The sequence below is a fragment of the Plectropomus leopardus genome, chromosome 12 (assembly GCF_026936395.1).
Source record: "Plectropomus leopardus strain MGB_pleo_1.0 chromosome 12, ASM2693639v1, whole genome shotgun sequence".
NCBI classification, from domain to species: Eukaryota; Metazoa; Chordata; class Actinopteri; order Perciformes; family Serranidae; genus Plectropomus; species Plectropomus leopardus.
The window spans coordinates 4,841,472-4,862,934 of NC_142187.1; the positions used below are offsets into that span (position 1 = coordinate 4,841,472).

The following is a 21,463-nucleotide window of genomic DNA, read 5'->3' on the forward strand; positions in this document are numbered from 1 at the left end:
AACACAGACCTTATCCAATCAACACACACATATTTAAAATTAAATATTGAAATTATGTTACAGAATTATTTAATTTTTAAGCATGTTTTACTACGTCTTTTTTTTTTTTTTAAACTTTCTTTGTTTTTTTAAACAAAATTTCAGGTAATGTTCCTGTACTGTTTAAAAAACCCAAACTAATTTCTTGCTTATTTTTTGGTCACTTATTTCATTGCACATTGCCTTCTTTCCAAGTTTTTTAAAGAAATCATGCCAATTAATACATTTTTCCTCATAATATGACGACTTTTTTCTCTCGAAATAACGACGTAATTCTCGTAATATTATGACTTTATTCTTAAATGTTAACATGTTTATTCTTTAACATATACCTCCCCTTTGTTCTTATTTAATTCGCCTATTCGTCGTAAATACAATTGATAAGTTTTTTAAAAATGGCAAACCCAACACGATGACGACAGCAGCGGTAACCCGGAAGAGAAGCGGTCAGCCTGTGACCTCTCGGCTGTGTACGTACCGCTGAGGGAAGATGACTGAACAGAGGTGTGATTGTTCCGCTTTGCTTTCGACATCAGAGAGCTCTTGGCTCGCCTCAGCGAGTTAACGGCGACAAGAAGGACCGCCGTCGAGCCGTACAGCTAACGGAATGCCGTTACAAACACAGACGACAGTCGGTTATTTGGTAAATTTCGTCTGACAGACGTCGGGTGATGCTAAACGGCTCTTCAACTATTAGATATTACCGTTAGCTCGTGCTCCGGGCTCGTGGACCGCTTCGGTTCCGTTCGGCTGTTTGCTTCATGACAGTTTACGTATTTATCGGAAAACTAAAGGCCAGGTGTGCAGCAGCCGGTTAGCGGTAGCAGCTTTATCCGGACCCTCCGGTTGACAGCCACGTCACCTAGCTTAACGCTAACGGCTGTTACACAGGGAGCCTCTGTGCTCTCGCTTTGTTATTTATATTTTCTCATATAAACATAAAGGCTATACTTCTGGGACAATGGCACCTATGGGTATCCGACTGTCACCGCTCGGTGTGGCGGTTTTCTGCCTCCTTGGAGTCGGTGTCATTTACCACCTGTATGCCGGGGTCATCTCCAACCGCCTGGCTGCTTTCAGGTCAGACTCATTTCCATTCATGATGATAACACATGGATTTATCTCTCACTGTAGCTGCACTAAGTGTATCTGCAAATACAGGGCTTGACTTGTTACTGTTTAACCCTTTGAAACTTGAGAAAATTGGCTCGATGTCTTTCAAAAACACAGAAAAAGGCAAGCAAGCAACTTAAGAAGATATGAACAAAAATTAGCCAAAAAAAGATAAAAAGTCTAAGAAAATTACCCCCAAATTGGAGAGAAAAACAAAAGACAAAAAATTAAACCCAAACAAATAAACAAAACCACAAAAAAACGACATGGCCTGAAAAAAGTGATCAAAAATAATAATATTTATGTAAAATGTAAAACAAAAACTTAAACCAAGTGAACCAGGTTAGTATTGGTCAAAATGTTCAAAATTAGGTGCGGGAACAAGAACAGAACCATGTTGGTGGAAAACAGGTATCAGTGCTGTTTTGAGGCTTACATTCTGGTTTTGTCCCATTTGTCTCTGCAGACAGAGGAAGACAGTGGATCTGAGGGAGCTGCTAGCTGTCTCAGTGGAGGCTGCAGTACTCGGAGGCACAGAGGTAAAACATTGCTTTTGTTCTTCCACAGTTCAGTGAACAAATATTAAGTAAGCTATTATGCTAATGGTATTTAATAAGAACAAGTATCATGTAATTCACTATTAGTAGCGTGTAATATTTTTCTCGTTTGAATTTGAGCTGGGGGTAATACATTTCCTGAGAGTAGCCATGAGTTTAAAAGCACAAGGACAAAAGATAGATTTCAAGACCAAGAAGGAAAAAAGCTTTAAAGGCTCATTTGGCTGCTTGTGAGAGGGTGACATACTTTATATTGAACAAACTCGATCAGTACTTGTTTATATGGGGCCCTTTGGCTGGCTGGCTACATGCAACTTAGGGTTTTTTTTTATTCCTTTAGTTGTATTTGTTCCTTGTTTTTTTCTTTTCTTTTTAGTTTATTTTTTAATTTTCTAATTATTTCATATTTTTTCTCTCTATCTCTACTATCTCTATCTCTGCATACATGATATTAAATTATGGTGGATTTTTGATTTGCTGTTGTCTAAACTCAATAAAAAGAAAGATATGCATTAGAAAATGGATCTTTAAAAATAGTTTTTAAAAATCATATTTTATCGAATGTTGTTGGAACATTATGAAAGTGATTGGATATTCATTGCTTCCAATTTCAAGCATTCTGGCTTGAGGCAAAGCAAGGCACGGCAAGTTTATTTATATCTTACATTTCAGCAAAAAGGCAAATTCAAAGTGCTCTACATAAAACTTCAAAAACACTGAGGCAAAGTGCAGAAGAAATTCATTCTTGATTCAGAGAAGAACAGATTTGCAGTAGACTTGCAGTTTTCAGGGAGTTTGTTTCAGATATGTGTTACATAGATAAAAACTGACCGCTGTGAGATTATGATCTTGATAACAGAGTGGAGGCAATATTCACTGAGCTCTTATCACCTCGAACAGACTCACAGACAGAGTGCTGGAGTAGTAAGCAGTATTTTTTCAAGATGTTCTTTAGGATCACTCTCATGGTTAGAATACTTTCACATTTTTAGGATTTTCCAGGGCACATTGAAAGTGAGTAACTGCATTGCATTAGTTCATTATCGGATGAAAAACAAACATGTTTATTCAAAAGTTTAGTTTCTATTAGTTCAAAAGTTTACTTTCTATTTAAGCAACAGTTGACTTATTTTTAAACATGAATTATTAAGTGGTCCTTTTGAAATTTACTCTGCAAACATAAAATATACTTGCATTTGGAGCTTGACAGGTGTTGATATCAGACCCTGCTGACAGTATTTACCATGATTTCAAAGCACTGTAATCACACATGGTTATCATGATAATTAAAATTTAAATGGTATTACTATCTTATCGTTATCGTTATAACTGGTAACTGTTAACATGCCTAGGGAGCCGTGTCCATGTGCTTGTGCCAAAATAGTCATGTATTACAAATTCAATAATATCACGATAATATCGATAATCGTGGTAATTTTGTCTCAGTAATTGTGATATGACAACTTCATATTGTTACATCTCAACGGCTCCCACAGTGGGAGCTACAGGCTACAACAAAGCTAAAAACGTGATGCCAGTGACATTTTTCAAAACAACTTGGCAGGTCAGGGCTTCAGGACACTTTGATTACTTCAGATGAGCAGTATGGAGACATTTTGTGGTTTTGTTATGTTTTTTTTTTTTTTTTTTAACATTTGAATCCTGGTCACTATTTGGTTCAGTTGTTTGAGAGATGAGTGCAACATCTTTTCCCCGTGAACCTCCGGCAGTGATTTGTGGACTATAAAACTTCATTCAACTTTCCGTCAGCATGAGGGGGGAGTAGATAAGGACTTGAATTTTCAATTTTGGGTAAACTGTTCCTTCAGGTGAAGGAAGCAAGCAAAGCATTAAATGCAACATTCTTGAACCAGTACTACATGATGTCTACATTGAAGTGGTAACATTTACCATGATTTTGAGTACAGTTATAACAAAAAAACACAGGCGTACTTTTATGAACATCCAGGCCCTTTAAACTGTATCAACATGTGGGATTTGAGTTTTTTGGTTTTTTTTTCCCTCCGTAGGTGAAGAAGGTCCGCGGTGAAAATAGCCTGAAGGAGAAGTCAAAGGGCAAGACGAGGGAGGGAGCCAGTGAGTTTCTGACCATGGGTGACGTGCAGTCTCATAGAAAGATGTACAACCTCTTAAGCAACACCTTCCCTGATGTCACGGTGAGCACTAACCACTGGAGCTGTTGCGCAGGTTTCTTTAAATCTGCACATTGCACCAGTACTCTTGCTTCCTTCAGTCATTGCTCGTCTACTGTGGCAACTCCGGTCATGTTAGATAATGCTGGTATTTGCAATTTAGATCTCAGTCAAGACCAGTTTCACCAGTCGAGACTGTTAAACCACAAACTGGAAACTGTCATGAACTGGCAACAAAGCTAGGAACCACAATGTGATGTTTTGAAGTGGACCTTTCTTCATTCCTGTATTTGCTTCAGTTAGATTCGAGTCAGACAGGAAATACCGCAAAGCCTATTTATTGGAAGTCTTCACATACTGTTGAAAGGTAACCTTTTGAAACCGGGCAAATTAGTTTGACTTCTTTCAAAAAAAGATGGGAAGAATGCAGCGAGCAACTTGAAAAAGGCATGCCCCAAAAACTTAATAAAAGAATTACAGGAACATTATCTGATAATGAGCAAAAACAAAAGAAAAAAAAAACAAGATGACCTAAAAACAAGTGCTGAAATTAGAAAAAAAAACATATTTATTTTATATAATTTTTTGTAAGATCATTTTAGATTTAAAAATATTCTAGTTATCATTTAGTTTTCTGGACATTTTTCATATTTTTTATATATTTTTCAAATAATCCTCTCCTCTTTTTAAAAACTATTTTTAAGTAATTTCTTGAACTTTGGTGAACATTTCTTACAAAGTTGGTCATTGCCCTTTTCCCCCCATCTTTTAGAAAGAACCAATTTTCTGAGGTTTCGAATGGTTAAACAGCATGTGAGGCATCTGAACGCAGCACAAGAAAACTGATACCGGTTTCAGAGGGTTAAATATCCACCAAAGGCACAGGACCAATGCTTCTGCCTGCACGTGTCCTCAGGTGAACAGCGAGGAACATGACAACATGGTGGATAAGACTGCAGCCTGGAGCCGAGTCATTCCAGCTGACATACTCAACAAGGTCGAGGCAGGCAAGGAGGTTCCTGCTGAGAGCGTCACCGTGTGGATCGATCCTCTAGATGCTACACAGGAGTATACAGGTGTGTGTATGACACTGAAGTGAGGTCGCTTAATTTTCATCATCATTTTATTGATTTATTTATTTAACCTTTATTTAACCAGGTTGGTCCCATTGAGATTAAGTATCTCTTTTCCAAGGGAGACCTGGCTGAGACAGTCAACAGTGTAAACACAAAGTTGCAGGCAGAGACACAAAAGAAGACAAAATGCAGTTTTCAAGCACTAAAATTGCATTAAAATAGAACTATCTGGGTCAAAAGACAACTTTCTGGGAGTCAGTTGTACAATCAGGCAGGCTAAAAACATCGGCATTCAATAGAATCTGCTTCTGGGTCTTTCATTTTAGATTTAAAAACATTCAAAGACACCAGCTTCCTGAGTTTCAAGTCCTTCTGCAACAAATCCCAGGCTGATGGTGCACAATACCCAAAAACCCTTTTCCCAATGCCTGTCCGAGCGTTTAGGACAGAGAGCATAAAGAGGTCTTGAGAAAGCAATGAATACTGTCTGGCACTTTTCTCTGTGATAAAAGACTCATTAGACAATAATATGTCCACCTGTCAATGAGCTAGAGCGCTGAATCTCTGCATAAACCTGATTGGGCCTGACCCGACCTGCCGGGTTTGCACTGACTTAAAATTAGGTTGTAGTCTCGCTGATTTAATATTTATTTATTATTTTTAAATGAAAATGTTGTTTTCATTTCAAAACTGTTTAAAAAAAAAAAGACCTCAAGAATGCGCTAAAAAATTAAAAACATCTTTTTCCTGTAACATAATTTCAAATAATTAACAGAATTATAAATATTGTTTTCTGGACATTTCTCCTTTGTTGTTTGATAATGTCCAATAACAATAAACAATAGATATGCTTTTGAAAGGCGTCTGAATGAAGCACGAGAAAAACTGATGTCGATGCAGGTGTAAAACATGCTGAATCACACACAAAAACAGCCAACAAGGATCCACTAGTAGCAACAGTGCAGGACACAATGTAAAAACCAGGGTGCCAAACTTTATGTTAGAGAAACTCACTGTTATTTGCTTTAAGGGTGTGGGAGAGTTCGCTAATTAATGTTTACCTATTGAATCCCCAGCGGGTCCAGGAAGTAATTGTTCTTTCAAACAGCAGTTAAATGTTTATTTGTGATCATTAACAACATAAAGGTTTACCGGACACAAGTATGCAGAGATAGGAATTTCCACTGACACTTGTCTCTGTATCTTCTCTGGGCTCCTCTATTCATCCTTTATTTTCCCTGTTCCCACCCATATCTATTTTCATCTCTCTTCTCTCCCTCTCCCTTTATCCTCTCTCCTATCTCTGTCCTTCTTTCTCCTGATCTCTGTCCTCCCTGTTTATCCTTCTCTCCACAGAGAATCTGGTGAAGTATGTGACCACGATGGTCTGCGTGGCTGTAGATGGTAAACCAGTGGTCGGGGTCATACACCAGCCATTCACTGGCTTCACTGGTAAGTGTGCCGGTGCAACAAGTTGCCTCCATGTTTCAGATTCCACAATTGGACATTTTTATTGATATAAATACATTTTTCTTTCTTTTGTGGTGATCAGTAAACTTCAGGTTGCCCTTTTATTTTGGAATAAGGGAGTCCTCCTACCATGCCATTTAGGAGAAGAACCTGTAAAATTATCTTTCTCAGACTTTAAAAGTAAAGGATTTAACCCTCCATTCTTTGTCTCTCTGCCTCCCTCTTGTCTCTCCCTCAGCCTGGGCAATTGTGGGTCAGGGCTCAAACATGCGTCCCCGCTCGTCCTACAGTGTCAACCCTCCCAAGGTCATTGTGTCACGCTCCCACTCTGGAAAAGTTAAAAGTTTTGTTCAGGATGCTTTTGGAAACAACACAACAATCATAGGAGCAGGTGGAGCAGGTGAGAACTCTTTCACATTTATAAATTACATTTAAATGTACTCAGGGTTCATAGTGTCATAGCAATTTTCAACTAAATACACCCTGAAAGTTTTATAAAAGTCAAGGAATTTTGTTTCACAAACCTGCATATTAAAACATTATGTGTTGAAGGACTGTTGGAAATGTGAAAAACCAAAGATAACTTGTGTTTTTACAGTTTCTAGCTTTGATAAAAGGTGTAATTTTTGGTGATTTAAAAAAACCCTTCCAAATCAGGGGGCCCATGGGTTTGGAAAGATATTTTATTTTATTTTATTTTTATTTTTTTGGTAAATCTTTGGAAACCTAAGCAAATTGGTTTTTATTTCTTTTAAAAACACAGGGGGAAGGCAACAAGCCAAAAAAAGTGAGAAGAGTAAAAACGTTACAAGAAAATCACCTGAAAATAATAATTTAAAAAAAACCCAAATAGTTCACCCAGAAAAATTGCTGAAAATAAAAGTGTTTACTTTATATATTTTATTATTTTGTTACATAACTTTAAATCTAAAATAACTGTAAATATAGTTCTGGAGATGTATATACAGTGAGTGCAGAATTATTAGGCAAATGAGTATTTTGACCACATCATCCTCTTTATGCATGTTGTCTTACTCCAAGCTGTATAGGCTCGAAAGCCCACTACCAATTAAGCATATCAGGTGATGTGCATCTCTGTAATGAGAAGGGGTGTGGTCTAATGACATCAACACCCTATATCAGGTGTGCATAATTATTAGGCAACTTCCTTTCCTTTGGCAAAATGGGTCAGAAGAGGGACTTGACAGGCTCCGAAAAGTCAAAAATAGTGAGATATCTTGCAGAGGGATGCAGCACTCTTAAAATTGCCAAGCTTCTGAAGCGTGATCATTGAACAATCAAGCGTTTCATTCAAAATAGTCAACAGGATCGCAAGTAGCGTGTGGAAAAACCAAGGCGCAAAATAACTGCCCATGAACTGAGAAAAGTCAAGCGTGCAGCTGCCAAGATGCCACTTGCCACCAGTTTTGCCATATTTCAGAGCTGCAACATCACTGGAGTGCCCACAAGCACAAGGTGTGCAATACTCAGAGACATGGCCAAGGTAAGAAAGGCTGAAAAATGACCACCACTGAACAAGACACACAAGCTGAAACGTCAAGACTGGGCCAAGAAATATCTCAAGACTGATTTTTCTAAGGTTTTATGGACTGATGAAATGAGAGTGAGTCTTGATGGGCCAGATGGATGGGCCCGTGGCTGGATCGGTAAAGGGCAGAGAGCTCCAGTCCGACTCAGACGCCAGCAAGGTGGAGGTGGGGTACTGGTATGGGCTGGTATCATCAAAGATGAGCTTGTGGGGCCTTTTCGGGTTGAGGATGGAGTCAAGCTCAACTCCCAGTCCTACTGCCAGTTTCTGGAAGACACCTTCTTCAAGCAGTGGTACAGGAAGAAGTCCGCATCCATGATTTTCATGCAGGACAATGCTCCATCACACACATCCAAGTACTCCACAGCGTGCTGGCAAGAAAGGGTCTAAAAGAAGAAAAACTAATGACATGGCCTCCTTGTTCACCTGATCTGAACCCCATAGAGAACCTGTGGTCCCTCATCAAATGTGAGATTTACAAGGAGGGAAAACAGTACACCTCTCTGAACAGTGTCTGGGAGGCTGTGGTTGCTGCTGCATAATGTTGATCGTGAACAGATCAAAACACTGACAGAATCCATGGATGGCAGGCTTTTGAGTGTCCTTGCAAAGAAAGGTGGCTATATTGGTCACTGATTTGTTTTTGAATGTCAGAAATGTATATTTGTGAATGTTGAGCTGTTATATTGGTTTCCCTGGTGAAAATAAATAATTGAAATGGGTATATATTTGTTTTTTGTTAAGTTGCCTAATAATTATGCACAGTAATAATCACCTGCACACACAGATATCCTCCTAAAATAGCTAAAACTAAAAAAGCCCCACTCCAACTTCCAAAAATATTCAGCTTTGATATTAATGAGTCTTTTGGGTTCATTAAGAACATGGTTGTTGTTCAATAATCATTAATCCTCAAAATACAACTTGCCTAATAATTCTGCACTCCCTGTACAGTATATATATATATATATATATATATATATGAATGTTATTGCATTTTTCTGTAATTTGCTCAATTTTCAAAGGGTCAAAAACTTAAAAGCACGTAAAGCGTCCGAATGAGGGGAAAAAAATGATGTTGATCCAGGAACCAATAAGGAGTACTGATGGTTGTTTCAGAGAATGAATGGTCCTTAAATTTGCCTCAAAGTCATGGAAATTTATAAATAAAAATGTGTATGAACCCTGAGTATTGCACTTGCAGATGAAGCTCAAAAGCTGTGTCTGCAACGACAATTTCGGTAATGATTTGCAAAATATAATCTTAATTTGTGGGACCAGAAGTCAGTATCCTGTAGCACTAGTGTGATTAAAAATCATATAGACCATGGTCTCATCCTCTCTCTCTCTCTCTCTCTCTCTCTCTCTCTCTCTCTCTCTCTCTCTCTCTCTCTCTCTCTCTCTCTCTCTCTCACTCAGGATATAAGGTCCTGGCACTTTTGGAGATGCCCTCCAGTGAAACAGCTGCTATGGACCAGGCAGACGTTTACATCCACGTCACCTATATTAAGAAATGGGACATCTGTGCTGGTGCAGCGCTACTGACTGCACTGGGTAATGTAGTATTTTCCATTGTTTTGGATTTCTCTTCATTTTCAGATTTTATTCCGATGTTCCTGTTGATTCGATTATAGGGGCCATTTTAGAGGGCACATTTTTACATAACTACATCTTGAACAAATGTCGGCAAATCCGGACTGGATGTACGTGACATCACGTTTTTCTGACTGACCCTCGCCGTTTTCAACACAGTGAAAAAAACACAAAGCAAAAGCACAAATCTTTCCTGATTAAAACACAGCTGCTTTGACTCTGGCAGAAAATCGTGTGTTCATGTAGGGACCTCACACTCATAGCAGAACCTTTGATCTTTTTTCAGTCTGCTAAATGCGTAGTATATATATTAGTAGTATTTATTTTACCTAGAAAATAAGATATTACACACCTCTCATAATCTACACAGGAGCAGATAAAATACAGCAGGATAACAATTCTGCTTTAAGAGATTAAATACAAAGCATCAGCCAATAGCTGATACTGATGTTTTTATTAGGAGAAGTACACTACACAAAAATAAATGACCGCTCGACTGGAAGCATCTTCAGTCGACTGAGGGTCTCTGACCGATGATTCAAGCCTCCGAGATTCAAGGGGTAGCTCTAGTTTTTATATTGTTTTTTTGTTTTTGGTGTTAATTCTCCCTTTGTGCCAGGGAAACAAAGAAATCCACACAAAAAACTGAACTCTTTAAAAATGATGAAGCCCTTCATTACTCCTTCAAATGAGAACAAATTAAATCACACACAATTAATATAACCTTTCATCGGGAAAAAAACTTTTTTGAAAAAAGTAACAACTTCAAAAGTCTGTTTAGTTTATATATATTATGTTATTATATATCATTATTTCCTCTCTTTTACTTATTTTATATAATGCAAAAACATCAACAAACAGCCGTATTTAGTCAAGTTTTCAGCCAAAAACTAAATGGTGAGTGGTCTAGTTCCAAAAATAGAAAATCTTTTTGTGGCTGCAGATGTTTTAACCGTGGCGGGCTGCCACAAATGAATAAATGTGTGGGAAACCCTGTTAAAGAATTTAAAATTTAAGGTGCAAAATGAATGAATGTGTTGTTGGTATTATCTCTGGAGAGGTATTAAGTCATTAAGAAAACCTTTTATCACAAATCACAGAGGGCTTTACAACATACCACATCCCTCTATACTTGGACCCTCACTGCGGATAAGGGGAACCCCCCCCCCCAAAAAAAAACCTCTTTAATGGGAGGAAAAAATGAGGAGGGATCCCTCCTCCAGGATGGACAGATGTGCAATAGATGTTGTAAAGAACAATAAAATTACAAAAGTATATGCAAAAATGATACATAGGAGAGAGGGAGAGATGCACAGCAACAATAATAACATTAACATAAAAAACAATATCCATAGACATATGAGTAGTGCACTGTACTAATGACATGTAATCACCACGATTGTAGGAGGCCAAATGACAACGTTAAAGGGAGAGGACATCGACTACAGTGGAACACCACTCAACAAAGGAGGACTGGTGGCCAGCGTCGGTGTGGACCATAAGGCTGTACTGGAGAGACTACCAAATTGGGACCCTGAAAAGCACTGAGAGACACAAATACAGAGCCATTGCTAGTTTGGTCAGATTGTGTTGAGAGCAACATACAGCAGTATGGAACAGCAGTATGGAACTGAGAGCAGGCTGCAAACGTTATTTCATCATCGTGGGACACCAAACATCCACCAATGTGATGGATTGGAGTCACCGGCATGGGCCACTGACTGAAACCAACATGGCTACCACGGAAACAACTATTGCTGACACAATGGCTCTGAACGCACACTCCTGTAGATGCATACATACAGGGAGAAACGGTACACACTCCTTTTCACAAGCATATACACACAAACAGTGAACACTGGACAGTTGCCCTCCCGAGTCCCTTCAGACACTCTCATGACTCTAATGTGAAATGTTAAAATCTGAGGAGCACAATGCTGAACGTTACCTACTGAGTGACTGATAATGCTTCATAATATTTGCTTCCATCGTCATCACATAAGACTCCTGTGAAAACACATGGAACAACATGTACTCCACATAGGCACGGTGTCATTAAAGTCAGCTTAGGTCAGTTAGTCAAACAAGTTGTCGTGATTTGAGACGGGAAACAATGGGCTACAGTGGCCCTAAACAGCCGCTGTAATATGGAGTTACTGTTCATCAACAGACCCTCTATTCACCAGCACCATCGTACCACAACAATTCACTTCACGCTGTCTTGTTGTCAACGGAGGCAGCACATAAAGCATTTTGTCTTTGGACCGACAGATGAGGTGTCGGCTCCGCTAAAATTCATGGCATGTTGATTTACAGCTCTACTAAAGTCACAGGATTTACGGTTTGTTGGCCTTGCCCACACCGTGGATGCAGGTCTCTCAAACTCTGGGTCGGGAGTTTAGGCTTCGGGGTAGTTGCATTTATTTGATCTTCGCTTTGAAAAATTTAAGAAAACTTGATTTAGATAGAAGAGAAATCCCGGTTCAGTAGTGAATGAATTGTAGACTACATTGTTTTCAAGTCATGGCAAGGCCCAGAAGGGATCAGATTTCCTAAATTACTAATATTGCTAACTATGTTGCAGCCAGAAAGGCGGAAAATCATTTTACATCACAATTAAATCCAGATTAAATGGTCAAAAGGGACATTTGAAGGAAAATTTGTCTATTTTCTCACCTTTTGCTGGGAATGATTTCCGGCTGATTGAGCGTGTTTGCAGGTTTGGGTGTGAGCATGCATGGATTGATTTTCCATATTCTTGGTACATATATATATAAACATTGCACAGTATGTTAACTGCAAGGTGTGTCTACATAGTTGAGGGGATGCTAAGTGTCTGGCAGCCATAGAATATGAAGGAAGTGTTTCTTGAAACTAAAAGGAGCTGTATGCAACATTCACACGCAACATGCAATGAAGTCACGTTACCTCTGTGTGTGTTGCAAGCCGAGCTTCTCTGTTTTTTGTTGTGGTAGAAGGTCCAGTCTTGCATGCACGTTAGTGCAAGTCAGTCTGTTTGTACTGTAAAACTTTATAAAGTGGATTGCAAAAAATTAGTAGATTTAGAAAATGATTTCTAAGATATCCAGGGAACTATAATTACAATTTTCAAAAGTATATATCTAAAATTGTTTTTACAGAATTACTACAAACTTAAAGCAGTTTTTTTCCTAGGTAAATTCCTTGTAGCTTTTGTTCTCTCTTCTTTTTTTGTTTTTCTACTCTCCCCTTTTTTTTGTTATTTCTTTTTTTGTTGTTGCTAAATTTAAGGTAATTTTTTTGTACTTTTTAAAAATTTCTTGCTAATTTCTGGGTCATTTACAGGATAAAACATAAAAATGTTACAACCTCTAAATACGTAGGGCTTTGAAATGCAGCCCTGAATCCTGCTGAGGCATGGCGCTTCAAGGAAAGGGCGTTTTTGTAATTTATGGGTTTTTTTTTTTGTTTTCTTAAAAAATATCCAGTTGGTTACTGGTTAACGAGTGTCGTCTTTTGAAAGCAAAATTAAACAAAACAGACATCCCTAGTCCCGACCTATGGTGGTGAAATGGTGTCATCGCCAAAGCGTAGTGCCCACCCTCTGGTTCTCCTCTTTTGTTAACACTGTTAGCACTGCTCCCATTGTTGTCACTGTTAGCTGCTAGGTGTTAACTCAGCCACCTCCATGTTGAGAGCCATGTGCAGACAACCTGAACCTTCAAATTATAGAAATGCCCTGAATGTCACATACAGCTCCCTTGATTCTGAGCAGAGCGTCGGTTACAGTAACTTCAAACATGAATGCAATGCTGCAATCTTCCTGAACAGCCTGTAAATACATGTCATGAGTTGGACTGAAGCCTTGAAGCACCTTCAGTGTGTTTCTCCTCACCTCTCCCGCACAAACAGTGTAGGTCGGACTGCTGCAACTCTGTTAATCAACAGGCTACAGGGAAAAAAAAGCAGAAAAACCACTGTGATGTGTACAGTCTCATTCAGGACTTCAACACTCACCAGTCTGCATTTTAGGAGAAGAGCATTTGTGTTTCAGGAGTTTTATGTCACCAACAATTAAATGGAAGTTCAGACTCACCTGAGCTGGATCACTACATTTCCGTCTCCCTGTTTACAAGCCATTTCTACCAGTGGATACTGTGCATTATCCAAACTTTCATTGATGCAAAAATGACACCCTGGAACCCGTCATTTTGTTGGAGACTGTACGCTGTGCCAGACATGTGTACATGCATGGTTTTGTATTGTGATTAACCTTCGATCTAACACTTTCCCCCTAGTGGAAATTCCAAAATCAACCCCCGTTTTTTCGGACTATTGTGGGTATTTCTGTACTGTCTGATGTAGGCTCACGTCAGTGTCTTGAGGAAGATACAAAAACAAGTGACCTGTTTAATGTTCAGTTTGTCTCAGCAGCCTTTGTATAACTGATCACCTTGTATAGATACAGTAAATGTGTATAGAGATTAAGTGTTCATTCAGCATGTTTTGCCGCATTCTGAAGATAATAGATGATGATGGTGACAATGAGGAGCAGTTAGCAGGTTAACCCTTTGTAACCTGGAGAGACGTCACCTTGCTTGTGCTGCTTTCAGTCACCTTTCACACGTATTTCAGCCTTTGAATTTGGTTTGAATTCTTTCAGAAACGTGGAGAAAAGGCAATTAGCAGCTTGACTAAAAAATGTCCCACAGTTATTAGTAATTTGTAGAAGTAGTAGAAATTAGTAGATTTGGAAAATTATTTCTAAAAGAGATGTCCTGAGGACTATAATTAAAATGATCATAACTATAGATTTAAATTGTTTTTACAGAATCACTACAATTTTAACACAGTTTTTTTTCAGGTCATTACCTTGTGCTGTTTTTTTGTTTGTTTGGTGTTTTTTTCCAATTTGTTTTTTTGCTGTTGTTGTTTTGCTAAATTTCTGATAATTTCTTGAACTTTTTTTTACTAATTTCTTGCTAATTTCAGGGTCATTTCTTCTGAAGTCTGCTCATTGCCTTCCATGTTTTTGACAGAAATCATGCCGTTTGCTTAGGTTTCAAAGGGTTAAACTTTGAGCCCTGGTCAGATTGGTTGGACGTGGGAAACGTGGGGAAAAGGTATTGAGCAACATGCTCAGAAATGCTGCAAAATTGCAAGATTAGTAGATTTAAAAATTTATTTTTACAAAGAGGGGAACAAATGTCAAGGGAAGAAGAAAAAAGTTAGGGAAAACTATATTTATAATGATCAAAATTACATATTTAAAATGAAATTACTGAATTATAGTTTTAAAAGTACTTATGTGCACTTTTCGTCTTTTTTTCTCCACATAATTTTCATGTACTTTTTACTAATTTCTTGCTAATTTTTGGGCCATTTCTTCTTTCGTTGCTCTTTGCCTCATTCCCTTGTTTTTGGCATAAATCAAGCCAGTTTTTTTATGTTTCAAAGGGTTAAAGTTTCAATCTGAACAGTGTGATGATGACGGCATTATAAAGGGGACGGCTTGGCTCAAAGAGAAAACAGGACGCAACTTTGAGCTGTTACACCTTCAGGAGGTTAACCCCTCGTGTGTTACATTTCAGTTTTCTGATTCGAGTGCCTTTGATCTGTCAAAGACAACATTGTCATCGGATGACAGTCCGAGCCAAAGCAGTCAACGTGATTTCTGTAGATGTGGCTTTGGTGACGATGCTTAATATGCAAGGGTAATGCTGCAATAGCAATTTTAATAGCATTACAGTGACGTGGGAATCACATAGGTACTGTAGGTTTGTTGGGATGGACATGTGAATGCTGTATGTTCTCTCAGTCTTGACTTTGGCTCCTTGAGTACTGTGAGAAAGACGTATGAGTCAGAGATAATGATTAAATGGGGACTTCACCAATTTTACATTATAGTCATAGTGTGTTTACAGGTGTTGGGAAGTACTACTGCATATTTGAAAAAAGTTGAATAAAGCCTTTTGTGGCTCCAGAGGGAGCTGTGTGAAGTCTGATCAAAGTCAGTCTGTGTTTCCACTGAAGACTGCGAAGGTTGAAAATGAAAGAATTTTTGGGCATTGGGGGGGTTTAGATAGACCTCTGCAGCCTGCTCCTCATCTCCAAGGAGGCTGGAGGTTTGAGACTACGTAAGTTGCAAACACCAGTCCCACTAATTGCAAGCAGCGCCGTTGATTGTGAACACATTGACTGGCATACACAGCTGTCAATCATGATGTCAAACTTCCTTATAGCATGAAATCACTATGGCAACAGGGGGGGCTCCTGCTGCCAGGATCAACCAATTGCAAAATTTAATTGCAATAGCAGGTTTCAACTTTCAGAGGGCAGTCTATGTGTATTCATATATGTAGAATTTAAATACTTTGCGCTCAAATCTTCACAAACACAACTTATACCCAAATATATTGCTTTACAACTGAAAAAACATGGTTTGGGGGTTTAGTTACTCTTTAACCTTTTATTCAGATAGTGTAAAAACATTTCAATAAGAAGTAACAAAGAGAGAGGTGGTAGATAAAAACATGAGAACTAAGGTTATGCTATAGGTCATGCTGCCATGTACCATGCTGTTGTTCATCTGTTTGGTGTGACCTGGCCGTGTCTCTCAGCTGGTCTGATAACCAGGCTGTTGTGCAGCTGCTCTGAGAGTCTCTCTCATCCTGCTTCTGCTGTGACAAAGTTCACACACTTGTAAGTCCACAGGAGTTAGTATAACTTAAGATGATTCCTGCATGGGAGAGAGATTTCACTGCGGCACCATAATATCACTTCTACTTACACTGAGCAGACAGCTTGCAGAGAATAGGCGAAAGAGTGTCCTCCATGTCTTTCTTTTGGGCGATGAAGTCCGAGACGGTTGCGTTTTGGGCAGTCTGAATCCATTCGGACTTGGCAGAGCATGCACGCGCACAGATGTTCTATGCAAAAATTTACAGAAGAGACAGGAGAAACACATAGTTAAGAATAGCACTGATGAAGACCACAATAATTAAATGGCAGAAAATACACTTGTTAGCATTGATGCAATGTTATTTATGTTCTTATTGTAATTATTATATATTTTAAAGAAAAGAACAATGGAAGAAGGCAATGCGCAGCCTAAAAAGAAATGGCCCCAAAATTAATAAGAAATCAATAAAAAGTTACAAGAAAATTACATAATAAGCAACAAAAAATGAGAGAAAAAAAGTAAAATAAAAAAAAGAAATTGTCCTTGACAAAGAGGCAAACATAACAAATACATTTTTATGTAACATAATTTTAAATACATAACCATAAGAATTGTAATTATTTGTACATTTTTCCCTATTTGTGAATATCTTACATTCACCTCAGTTCATTTTCAGGTTACTGTTTTTTTCTTTTTTTTTTGCATTTTGCATGACTTTTCTTGCTGAGTTGCTCATTGCATTTCCCCCATATTTAAAAAAAATCACATCAATTTTCCAATGCAAGTGAAAGTCCAATTAAGATTATTATGAAATAGACCAAAATTATATTTATAATAATAATAAGAAGAATTTTTATAATTCAAAGTTTTTTTTTCTGGCCAATGTTCAAATAAAATAAAGTGAGTAAAAAAGAAAATGTAACCCACACAGGCAGTATAAAATTAAACTTAGGTAGACATAAACATCTTGTGTGCATGTGTGCAAAACTGATGTCACTCCAGGTGTTAAAGGGTTAATAAATAGCTCTGAATTCTGAATATAATGAAATGTGTTACCTTTTCCTCTTTGGTAAGGTTCCTCTCGGGGTCAGAGGTCAGGTCTGTGACAAAGGCTACATATGACATCAAGTCTTGCTTAGCTTCTGCACAGAGAGGAACACACAGGCAGGTTAAAATGCTACACATCTTTATTTATTTCAGGTGCCAAAGATAAAGCCATAACATCAGCTACACACACACTCACACACACACACACACACACACACACACACACACACACCGGCCAGGAGGAGACAGTCCTCACAGTCAGTCCTGGAGTATTTACTAGCCAGGTCTACAGATCTCTCCCCTCTGAAGGTCTCAGCCTGTGTATCGGCTCCCAGTTCAAGCAGAGTCCTCACCGTGTCCACGTGTCCCCAGCAAGCAGCGAGGTGCAGTGAGGAATAACCTGCAGGACACACAGTGTCAAACTTTACACTTTTACACAACAAACACTTTATTTTAACTAAACATGGGCAAATAAAAACCCAACTTTGACTACATAAAAAACAATTAATAATAATAAGAGTAATAATAATAAATCCAGTTTTGAACAGTCTAATTCCTGATAATCGTAATTGGACTTTATTTCACATTTAATTGCATCAAGGTGGACTCCAAGAAGAGGTTTTGGACATCTGTGCAGTCCAGTTTATTTAATGACTTAGGGGACTGTTCAATATTTATGAAAGGGGAGGGGCTGGTACAAAAAGAGGGTGGCATGTCAGTTATTTTGAAAAAGTGGGGAGGGACATATGTTTTTATTTTGGCTTAAAAGGAGGAACATACAGCTTTAGATATTTTGTATTTATTCTACCTAAGATTGTTAAAGAAATATACCATGTGTTTGGTGGGCATGTTTTCTTTAAAAATCACCAAAATTACACCATTTATCAAAGCCAGAAACATTTTTTAAAAAGAAGTCGAAAAAGGGAAATATCGTTGGATTTTTAAATTTCTGATGGTCCTTTGAACACATCATTTGGGTTAAAAGATTAAAGGTGGGTTTTGGGTTTTTTTTTGTTTTTCTCCACAATTTAAAATACAAAAAAGGCATGCAGTGCAGGTAGAAGAAAAAACAAGTGGGTTTATCTGAAGCCTCCACTCACAAAGAAAGGACAGAAGGTTAAGATTTCACAGTGTTATAAGAAACACACACACACACACACACACACACACACACACACAATTATTAAAGTCATTAAAAGTAAAAAACAAAAAAAAGAGCTTTATCAGGGGAAAACAACATTTAAAATGCTGCCAAAAATAAACTGTTTACACTAACTACCCAGCATGCACCACAAGAGTGGAATAACCAAGGCTTTTCCACCTTCACCGTTTCGTCTTCAACTTTTTCACAAATCAAAAAGTGAGTTTTAAAACATAATAATTTAATAACTAATTTATGGTAGAGGGAGGGCGAAATAAAAGAAGAAAAAGTCACACCCCAGCCACCTCCCCCTCTGATAAATAAAGAACAGTCCCTAAAGATTTTCCATGTCTTTGGTTGTTACCCATTTTCGCTACGATGGTGAGCACTATTATTACTATTACTATTATTATGACATTAGTTACTGTGAGCCAGCACAGTGTGTTGTCCCTCACCTCTGGCAGTGTGCTGGTTGACACAGGCTCCGTGTCTCACCAGCTCGCGGACGATGGCGCTCCTCCCCATCATGGCGGCCGCTGACAGAACATTTCTCCCAACCTCGTCCTTCATCTCCAACAAATCCATTTTCTGCGACTCTGTAACATCCTCGCGTTCAAAATACTCTTTTATTCTCTCAAAGTCCCCACGCAGGACACATTGAAAGATGTCCTCCTGTATCGATGTCATTTTGCTCCCACTACTCTCTAGCTAGCTCTCCAACACGCACAGGCTGTTACCATGGTTACAGCGTCAACCGGTGAACCTGTGTGTGAATAGTTAACAGCCTCTATTTGTTTAGTTGCGTTTAAGTCCTCGCGGACTTTAAATAACTTTTAGTTGCTCCTATAAGACCCGTTTATAGGTCTCATTTGGTAAAACACTAACAAAATTTTTCTGTGACAAACAGAAGTCCACTAACTGGGGCTTTCAAAATAAAACTACTTTGCTTCTGTGATTTCATGGATTGTAAAAAAATAATTTAATATCAACAACGCTGTTCATATTATTGTATTATTGTATTGATGTCAATTTCTCCATAGTTTTTGTTTGCATCTTAAGATACGTTATGTTACAATATATCGTCAATAGAAATTTGCAAATAGTGGGAGAGTACAGTTTTTTTTCATTTCCAGAAGTTACTCAGTGAACATTGATTCCACCTGTAGCAAGCCCGCCCTTTATTCATGCATCAGGCTTTGCCTGCTTTTTTTAAAAAATATATATATATTATTCAATTTCTTTGCAAATACTGTTTTTCATTTTCAGTAAACAATAACATTTTTTTTTCAATTTCATGAAACAATGCCACAATTTATGCATTTCCCATCCACACGGTTGTTCTTTGAACGCACCACAGGTCATACGTCAGCGGTTCCATGGTGTAATGGTTAGCACTCTGGACTCTGAATCCAGCGATCCGAGTTCAAATCTCGGTGGAACCTGTGCTTTTAAGTGTGAAGATTAAAGAAGATATGGTTATTGGGTCTCTGGTATGCTGACTAATACTGTAAAGAATTCTGTCAAAAACGTGGAAAAAAAGGCAATTAGCAGCTTGACAAAAAATGTCCCACAGATTGCAAGAATAAAGAAATAGAAAAAAAGAAATTGCAAAGTAGATTAAGAAAATTAAATTAAGAAATGTCCTGAGAACTATAATTACAATTATCATAACTACATATTTAAATCGTTTTTACAGAATCACTACAATTTTAACACATTTTTTTCAGGTCATTTCCTTGAGTTGTTCCTTGTGTCGTGAGCTGGTGAGACACGGAGCCTGGGTCAACCAGCACGCTGCCAGAGGTGAGGGACAACACACTGTGCTGGCTTACAGTAATTAATATAATAGTTATAGTAATAGTAATAGTAATAATAGTGCTCACTCTGAATTACTTGCAACGATTTAGGTATTTCCCACCCACACGATTGTTCTCTGAACGCACCACTGGACATGCATCAGCGGTTCCATGGTGTAATGGTTAGCACTCTGGACTCTGAATCCAGCGATCCGAGTTCAAATCTCGGTGGGACCTGTGTTTTCAAGCGCAAAATTCAAAAGAATTACTAACATTACAGTAAACACTGTGAGTACCTGATTCTATAAATGATAGAAACTACCTAGAAACTGCAGAAGATTTGGAAAATTATTTCTGAAAGAGATTTCCTGAGATTATCATAACTATATATTTAAATCGTTTTTACAGAACCATTTCAATTTTAACACAGTTTTTTCAGGTTATTTCCTTGTGTTGTTTTTTCTTTTGTTTGGCGGTTTTTTTTTCTATTTATTTTTTTGCTATTGTGTTGTTTTGCTAAATTCTTGCTAATTTCTTGAACTATTTTCAACCTTCAGAAGGCAGTCGCTATGTATATTTATATATGTATTGCTTTTCAATTGAAAAAAAAAGGTTTGGGGGTTTAGTTACTCTTGACTTTATTTTTATTCAGATAGTGTAAAAACATTTCAATAAGAAGAATCAAAGAGAGAGGTGGTAGACAAAAACATGAGAACTAAGGTTATGCAATAGGTTATGCTGCCACGTACCATGCTGTTAGCCGTCTGCCACTATTTAGGCATTTCCCACCCACACGATCGTTCTCTGAACGCACCACCATGTGTTCATCAGCGGTTCCATGGTGTAATGGTTAGCACTCTGGACTCTGAATCCAGCGATCCGAGTTCAAATCTCGGTGGGACCTGTGTTTTCAAGGGCGAAATTCAAAAGAATTATCAACATTACTGGAAATACTGTGAGTACCTGATATTTGAGATGATAGCAACTACCTACAAACTGTGGGGATTTTGCATATAAATTTGAATACATACTTACTGGGTCTCTAGTATGCTGGCTGTAAAGACATGAGTGTATTCACATATGTGATATTTAATACATTTACTGTATATCAGCTTCAGAGACTCTGCATAAAGTCTATTGTTTTTAAGAGTATTGATAGTTGTAATCTGTAGACTAAAGCAGAAATAATCTATAAGGCAGAATCCTCTTTATTTGAGCCGTGCCATCAGTGCAATGCATTTATGATGAGTGGAGTGAACAGTTCCACG

The 21,463-nt window shown here is 38.0% G+C and overlaps 2 protein-coding genes and 3 non-coding genes across 5 annotated transcripts; 4 read left to right on the plus strand and 1 right to left on the minus strand.

Moving 5' to 3' along the window:
• Window positions 1-476: 476 nt before the first annotated feature.
• Window positions 477-15,539, plus strand: bpnt2 (3'(2'), 5'-bisphosphate nucleotidase 2). Its single transcript, XM_042497755.2, has 8 exons — window positions 477-1,119; window positions 1,619-1,691; window positions 3,740-3,886; window positions 4,779-4,938; window positions 6,295-6,390; window positions 6,647-6,808; window positions 9,377-9,511; window positions 10,956-15,539. The coding sequence occupies exons 1-8, from the start codon at window positions 1,001-1,003 to the stop codon at window positions 11,096-11,098; spliced, it is 1,035 nt and encodes a 344-aa protein (XP_042353689.2). The 5' UTR covers window positions 477-1,000; the 3' UTR covers window positions 11,099-15,539.
• A 408-nt stretch (window positions 15,540-15,947) lies between these two features.
• ankrd45 (ankyrin repeat domain 45) lies at window positions 15,948-19,134 on the minus strand. Its single transcript, XM_042497138.2, has 4 exons — window positions 18,855-19,134; window positions 17,491-17,658; window positions 17,268-17,353; window positions 15,948-16,458 (listed from the first exon to the last, which is right to left on the minus strand). Exons 1-4 carry the CDS (start codon window positions 19,084-19,086, stop codon window positions 16,312-16,314), a joined length of 633 nt encoding a protein of 210 aa, XP_042353072.2. The 5' UTR covers window positions 19,087-19,134; the 3' UTR covers window positions 15,948-16,311.
• A 635-nt stretch (window positions 19,135-19,769) lies between these two features.
• trnaq-cug (transfer RNA glutamine (anticodon CUG)) lies at window positions 19,770-19,841 on the plus strand. The gene has a single exon. It is a non-coding gene; the product is annotated as a tRNA-Gln (tRNA).
• A 519-nt stretch (window positions 19,842-20,360) lies between these two features.
• trnaq-cug (transfer RNA glutamine (anticodon CUG)) lies at window positions 20,361-20,432 on the plus strand. The gene has a single exon. It is a non-coding gene; the product is annotated as a tRNA-Gln (tRNA).
• A 595-nt stretch (window positions 20,433-21,027) lies between these two features.
• On the plus strand, window positions 21,028-21,099 carry trnaq-cug (transfer RNA glutamine (anticodon CUG)). The gene has a single exon. It is a non-coding gene; the product is annotated as a tRNA-Gln (tRNA).
• The last annotated feature ends 364 nt before the right edge of the window (window positions 21,100-21,463 follow it).